The sequence below is a fragment of the Micropterus dolomieu genome, linkage group LG12, assembly GCF_021292245.1.
Source record: "Micropterus dolomieu isolate WLL.071019.BEF.003 ecotype Adirondacks linkage group LG12, ASM2129224v1, whole genome shotgun sequence".
In the NCBI taxonomy this organism is placed as follows: Eukaryota; Metazoa; Chordata; class Actinopteri; order Centrarchiformes; family Centrarchidae; genus Micropterus; species Micropterus dolomieu.
This window is the reverse complement of record NC_060161.1, coordinates 37,097,887-37,105,197: the sequence shown is the minus strand read 5'-3', so window position 1 is coordinate 37,105,197 and position 7,311 is coordinate 37,097,887. Positions and strand designations below refer to the sequence as shown.

The 7,311-nt window shown below is 41.9% G+C and overlaps 1 protein-coding gene across 1 annotated transcript; it reads left to right on the top strand.

The window, feature by feature from the left end:
* Window positions 1–67: 67 nt before the first annotated feature.
* Window positions 68–5,472, top strand: LOC123979979. The gene is made up of 5 exons (XM_046064092.1): window positions 68–79; window positions 1,479–1,548; window positions 1,932–2,261; window positions 4,718–4,800; window positions 4,920–5,472. The coding sequence occupies exons 1-5, from the start codon at window positions 68–70 to the stop codon at window positions 5,037–5,039; spliced, it is 615 nt and encodes a 204-aa protein (XP_045920048.1). The 3' UTR covers window positions 5,040–5,472.
* Window positions 5,473–7,311: the final 1,839 nt, after the last annotated feature.

The following is a 7,311-nucleotide window of genomic DNA, read 5'->3' as shown; positions in this document are numbered from 1 at the left end:
AGCTGACTTGAATAACATCAGGTCCAGTGCAGCTGACCTGCCGCCCAGACGCGTATTTATGCCAAGGATGATGCGTTCAGTAAGTCAGTACTGCAGCGTTACTTGGATTAGTAACTGTAATAATATTACTGTTTTGTAAATAGTTATCTGGAAAAAGAGTAAATGTAAAATGAGAAAGTAATATTATTACAGTTCCTGCCCAACACTGCTAACAGTAGGCCTGGCTATGAAATCAGTTTTAATTTAATGTTAGAATATTTTAGAGAGATAATTTATACTCCACAGATTCAGTGTGACCAAACTAATAGCTCTATTAACAATGAAATAGCTCCTCTCTAGTAGGCCTAACTATACTCTCCACCAACACTTTTGCAAGGCATTGTATGCATGCTCCATGCATACTTTCTGCTGCTGTAACCTTGTAACACTAACGAGTCACAAGACACCGGGGAGAGTTGTTGGATTATTTTCTAACCAGGTTTTTATTCTGGGTCACAGGTCTTCTTGGAACATTAAGAAAGAAAGAAAAGTGTTGAACTGGTTTGTGTGGAGAGCAAAGATTGTGGAGAACCTGAGCAGAAGGAACAGAACAGAGAAATCTGCAGATGTTGATGTTGTGCTGCTGTTTGGAAACATGTTGAAAGTGTTCAGACGTGGAGAACAAGTGTGACAGAGTATTAAATGTAAATGTCTGTGCTGTTGGAAAGACGTGTTCTGTTGTAAATGATGAACTGATGTTGGAGTTGTGCTGAGTCCAGTTTGAATCTCTGAATTGTTGTTTCATGACATGTTTTTATTTTGTCTCTGGTGTCTTTATCTCTACTTCATCTTCTATTATCTCTCCAGACTCTGTCAGGCTGCTGGACGGGACTAGTCTGTGCTCAGGCAGACTGGAGGTGAAGTCTAACCAGTCTAACCAGTCTAACCAGAGGTGGTCCTCAGTGTGTGAAGCTGACTTTGACCAGCAGGATGCAGAGGTGGTCTGTAGGGAGCTCGGCTGTGAGGCTCCTTCAGTCCTCCAGGGGGCGCTCTATGGAGAAGTGGAGGCTCCGATGTGGACCAAAGAGTTCCAGTGTGGAGGCCATGAGTCTGCTCTCTTGGACTGTAGAAGCTCAGGCTCAGCTAGAAACACCTGCTCACCTGGAAAAGCTGTTGGACTCACCTGCTCAGGTAGAAGAGGAGCTGCAGCTTTGATTTGCTTCATTTCTCTTCTGATGAAACTCACTTTATTGTTTTACTGATGACTCTCTGGTTTCTGTTCAGAGCCTGTCAGGTTGGTGGGAGGAGCCAGTCGTTGTGCAGGAACACTGGAGGTGAAACATCAGGGAGACTGGAGACCAGGGACTGACCCTGACTGGACCCTGAAGACAGCAGCTGTTGTCTGTAGAGATCTGGACTGTGGCTCTGCTGTTTCTGTAGGACAGAGAAAGGAGTCCTCAGACAGACCTGTGTGGTGGATCAGGTCTGACTGTGTCCAGTCTGGATCTGCTCTGAGGGAGTGTGTATCATCATTTTCCTCTGCCTTCATCCTGAATCTCACCTGCTCAGGTAAGCCCATCAGTGACATCATCTATGAGATCATGTATGGCAGTAATGTCTCCAGTGTGTCCTCTCCTCTGTCTCAGTGTCTCAGTGGTTTCCATTGGACTGAACTGTAAAGTTCTCCAGGACAGTGACGTCCTAAAGTGTAGAGAGGTGGGCTTGTTTCTGGAAGCTTCACCTGACAGGACACACCTGGAGGAACCTGTCTGTCTGTCTGTCTCTGTGTTTGGGGACGTCCCACCAGGTGGATCCAGTCCCTCCTTTTACAGTCTGTCATCGCTCTGCTCCATGTTTGTTACCCGTGTCAGACCTGTGACATCACTTCCTTTTTCAGGGGCCATTTTGTTGAACAGAGGGTGAATGAGACCTTTCATCATCTGTGTTTACAGACCTGCTGGTTCAGCCCAACATCTCTGTGTCCTCCTCCGTGGACGGGGTCTTCGAGGCCCAGCAGCAGGGGTTTCAGGTGTCCAGGGGCTCCACCTTCACCATCAGCTGCTCCATCCAGCCACAGTACCCAGGAGGCTCCTTCCAGCTCGCCTTCACCTCCTCCATCACATCACACAACTACACCCAGCCAGCTGTCAATCACTCTGCCCACTTCCTGTTTCCTGCTGCAGAGCCCGCCCACCAAGGAAACTACAGCTGTGTTTATCACCTCCATGTTTTTTCTCATGACTTCTCCTCTGAGAGCCGTCGGCTGTCTCTCACTGTCTCAGGTAAGCTGAAGCAGAGCAGCTGAAACGTCACACTGACAGCTTTGGAAAAGATGATCTGTCCAAACTGACTGAACACGATCAGCTGACAGTTTCTAAGCATGTTGTGTTTCTGACTGACTGTGACTAATGTCAGGTACGGTGGCCCTGCAGGCCACAACGCACTGGAAACTGAGCTAACATGTACGTTTTGGTTGCGTTTTCCTGCCGGTGTGTTTGCCACTTTTTAGTTTTCCACTGTCTTCTGTGCTACTTGCAGCATTTATGTATTTACAGTGGCGTAAAAAAAGTGTTTGCCCCCTTCCTAATTTATTTTTTTTACATGTTTGTCACCCCGACATGTTTTAGATCAAACACATTGTAATATAGACATGTAAACACAAAATGCAGTTTTTAAATGAAGGTTTTTATTATTAAGGGGAAAAATCCAAACCTACATGGAAATCACTAAAATAGGACCTGCCCAAAATCACCCCAAGAACGCTGCAACGACTCATTCAAGAGGTCACAAAAAAACCCACAACATCATCCAAAGAACTGCAGGATTCACTTGCCTCAGTTAATGTCAGTGTTCATGACTCCGCCATAAGAAAGAGACAGGGCAAAAATGGCCTGCATGGCAAAGTTCCATGACAAAAACCACTGCTGAGCAAAAAGAACATAAAGACTCGTCTCAGTTTTGCCAGAAAAGATCTTGATGATCCCAAAGACTTTTGGCAAAATACTCTGTGGAGATAAAAGTTGAACTTTTTGGAAGGTATGTGTCCCATTACATCTGTGTAGAAGTAACAGCATTTCAGAAAAGGAACATCATACCAACAGTAAAATGTGGTGGTAGTGTGATGGTCTGGGGCTGTTTTGCTGCTTCAGGACCTGGAAGACTTGCTGTGGTAAACGGAACCACGAATTCTGCTTTTTACCAAAAAATCCTGAAGGAGAATGTCCGGCCATCTGTAGCAGGACAATGATCCAAAACACACCAGCAAGTCCACTTCTGAATGGCTTAAGAAAAACAAAATGAAGACTTTGGCCTAATCAAAGTCCTGAGCTGAATCCGATTGAGATGTTGTGGCATGACCTTAAAAAAGAGGTTAAGGCTCAAAAACCCTCCAATGTGGTTGAATTATAACAATTCTGCAAAGATGAGTGGATTCTTTGTTCAAAAATGTGTTTTTTTGAACTTGTGTTATCTTTTTCTAATATTTCAATTTGTTAGATCTTCTGAAACATTTCGCTGTGACAAACAACAAAATAAGAAATCAGAATGGGGGCAAACACTTTTTCACCCAACTGTAGATGCTTTCTCATACTGCAGCAGTGGTGTTTTTTCCCAGAGGCCAAGGGAAGCCAGGCTGTTTTTTTCAGACTCTAGTTATCATTTTTAATAAAAACACATTTTTTATATTTAGAAAATCTTATGAGCTGTTGTTGTCATCTCTTCCCTATTTCTCACTATTTTACAATAAGTGAAACAGCGCCCCTCTAAATGCTATGCGTTGGATATGTGGTGATATATTGCTCCACCATAGACTGACCTGCAGTCTGACTATGTGGGGAGGTAAGGCAGAGTTGGCATCCCTTTATGAAAAAAATGGAATGATTAACCAATCAGATGAGGCCACTGTCATGCCACTGCCTAACTGTAAGTAGTTAGGATGATGGCGCTGTCTGGCTTCATGCCAATCAAATCAAAAAAGATGTAAGCAACTTTATCTGGTGCAGTTATGCATGTTATTAGTTTTACTAAACTACCACTACAGCAGCAATTTAAGGTTAAATCTGACCAATGCAAATACTGGAGCTGCATGTGGACAGGAAAAAAGGGTCAAATGTCAATTGACTGTTGTTTTGGAGGACCTAAAAGCCAGTGTAAAATTCTATAACTTGGTTATTAACCACTTCACCCCCATGAAAGACAGGGGAATAGCCTTCCTTTTCAGATAGGGTGAGTGAAATGTCACCACATCCTCTCTCTGAGAGATCGAAAGAGTGAGAGAGAGAGACAGAGACGCCACTGCACTGCAGCATTTTTTCTAAATACTGTGCATGTGTTGTTGTATTGGTGAAATAACGAGGAGATCTGCTGTATGTTTACATCATTCTCACCGTCCTCATCGCCCTCCTCCTCACAAACGGGGAGCTAGCTAAATTAAGCAGTAAAATCTGCAATCTGCAAAGTTTTACCCAAGTCCCATTTTTTTCCTACAAAACAGAATCAGACACCAAGCCAAAGCCTGCTTAAACGTGACTGGTCGATACTACTTAATGAAACCAGGAAGCTTTCGATACCAAAATCTTGTCTCTTGCCTCCAGATTCTGCATTCAGATATCTTTTGATAGAGATTACTGATGGACTGAAGTGGTTTTGGGAGATTTCAGGTCACTACAGTTTGTGTTTAACAGGAGCTGATGGACTCATGATGTTGTGTGATGTGATGACTGTCCATGTGTTTGATCAGATCCAACAGGTCTTCTCATCAAAGTGGTCGTCCTGCCGCTGACTCTGCTGTTGGTGATCGCTGCCCTTTGTTTCTACTATAAGGTACTGACACATGTCTGTTGTTTAGAGGACTGAGATGAAGCACTCGGTCTGTGTTTACTGACCTGAAGAAGAGGAGGAGTGATGCACTAACTCTCATGTGTGCTGTCATGTCTCTCCAGGCCAGCAGGGGGCAGAAGCCGGGCAGGCAGGAGGACATTGAGCTGGATTATTATAACGTGGGTGTTTCTGCAGCTGAAGGAGGGTCGACTGAAGAGGAAGGAGCTCAGGGAGCAGAGTAAGACCTCCAAGGAGCTCATCTCAGCTGCCTCACAACCCACCATCAGCTCAGTCAAGGATATACGGCTGGAGTTATTAGATTACAATAAACTCTATTTGTATTGCCCTCAACATGAACAGAGCAAAACCAACAATGTGTTAGTATTTTCAGCCTTCCTGTCTGTTGCTCAAGCCCATTGGTTCCTACTGAAGACGTCAGTCTTTAAAAGTCCTCACAAATACAGTTAAAAGAAATTTATTCATATCCATGCCAGATTTTTATTCATAGTGATTTTCAAAATACCAATATGTTTCATTGGGCTGGCAATGACATAAACAAGTGACAAAGACAGCATGATCTTGTGTTAGAGATGTTAATGATAAATCTTAACGATTTCTATGTTGGTGTTGTTTTTTTAATTTGTACTGAATATGTCATGTCTTCCCACCCTCTGTTGAACCATGGTTGGCATCATAAGTGCCTCAACAGTCTGGACCCAGATAATCTACCTTTCCTCAATAAAATCCTGGAAAGAGTTGTGGTTGCACAACACCATGTGTTCTACTGTACATGATAAACTGTCCCACCGATCTGGTTTCGGAGTACATCACAGCATAGAGACTGCTCTCATCAACATCACAAATGATCTTTTCTTTGCTGCGGACAGCGACCTCATCAATATACTCATCCTCCTTGACCTCTCTACAGACTTCGATGCTATCTCACACACCCTCCTTCTTAACAGCCTCTCTGAACTTATTGGCCTTGCTGGCACAATGCTCTCTTGGTTCCTCTCCCATCTCTTCAACAGGAAACAATATATCACCTTTAAAGACTTCAGCTTCACACTGGTGCCAGTTAACAATGGTGTGCCCCAGGGATCTGTACTTGGTGGACCCCTTCTTTTCAATATCTACATGCTAACCCTTGGCTAGATTACATGGACTTAATTTCCACTACTATGCTGATGACACCCAGCTGGTCGGCCACACCGACCCAGGCGGATTTGGAACAATGTGAGCAGAATATTGTTATAAATTAAATTAAATAAAATAAAAGTGAATAATTTCAATTAATTTTGTAACTTAGGAATTCAATATATTTTTTAAGTAAGGTTTTAGCTTATTTCATAATCATGTTGAATCATTTAGTAAATAAGTTGCTTATTTTATAAGAATTTCTCTTTGCTTTGTACTTTTAAGTATTTTTTTTTTTTACACATTTTTCTGTGAAATATCCTCATAACTAACCAAATAACCTGAATAGAAACATGAAGATGTGTTTAGCAGGAGCCATCAGAAATCATAAAGATGAAGAAATTAATAAAAATTAGATGTTTATTCTACGTGGAGAGGACGTCACTTTAGGGCGTCTGTTAACCAGTTAAAGACGATATGAGGACAATTTCATGACAAAATAAGAAATGAAACTGATTAGAGTTTTGGGGTTCAAATGTCACTGTGATTTCCAAAAAAAGAGAGACTGGAACATTTAATTGGCATTAAAGGATAATATAAGTGAATATTTTGTTCCGTTACATGTTGTGAAGATTAGTATACTATATTAGTATAGTGTTCCCTGTTGCCTACTTGACCATAACTTTTGTGTCTGTGTCTCTTAATTTAAGTGATTTTGTTGAAGTGTGGAGAAAGACTTTGGCCAGCCTGTAGTTTGTTCTTCAATCAAACACAGTGCTGGTTCAAGCCTTCAATGCACACACACAGAAGAAGAAGAGAGCAACATTCAGCTTTAATAAAAGATTGTTCTGCCAACAGGTCCCTTTGTTTGTATTTCATTATAGATCATTAGTTTATGTGACTGTTGGGTAGAAAGTTTGTTGTGTTTAGGTGTCATTTTTGTAATAAGCTCTATTAAGAAGCAAAATATCTGGACCTCAGTCATCTCTAAACCCTGATGAGGACATCAGTCAGTCATCAGACTAGAGAAGGACTGCTCATTGGTATGTTACAGAAATAAAACATGTAGTAAGAAACACTGAGTTGCAGTGAGATCACCTCTGTTAGGAACTGAACTGAAACACCTTGTAGAAAATAATTTCCTCCATGCAGGTGTTTTGCTCTTGTTTTTATGGTGACCTGAAGAGGAAACAGGTTTGGAGAAAATCAGACACATGTTGTATTAACACTTGGTACACGGAATATCTCCTGGAACGGTTTAAATAGTGGATATGAATTATTCTAATGATTCCTCAAAGTATTTCTCACGTGTCTTTCTTTTGAGTGTGTTCCTAAATATTTTGGATTGATATGTGAAACTTTAAACAGGTCGGACGG

What these genes read in the sequence shown, in the direction of transcription:
- LOC123979979 (XM_046064092.1), top strand. An exon ending in CCTGAATCTCACCTGCTCAG is followed by an intron (nt 1,549 to 1,931) that starts GTAAGCCCATCA and finishes CTGTGTTTACAG; the next exon opens with ACCTGCTGGTTCAGCCCAAC. An exon ending in CCCTTTGTTTCTACTATAAG is followed by an intron (nt 4,801 to 4,919) that starts GTACTGACACAT and finishes ATGTCTCTCCAG; the next exon opens with GCCAGCAGGGGGCAGAAGCC.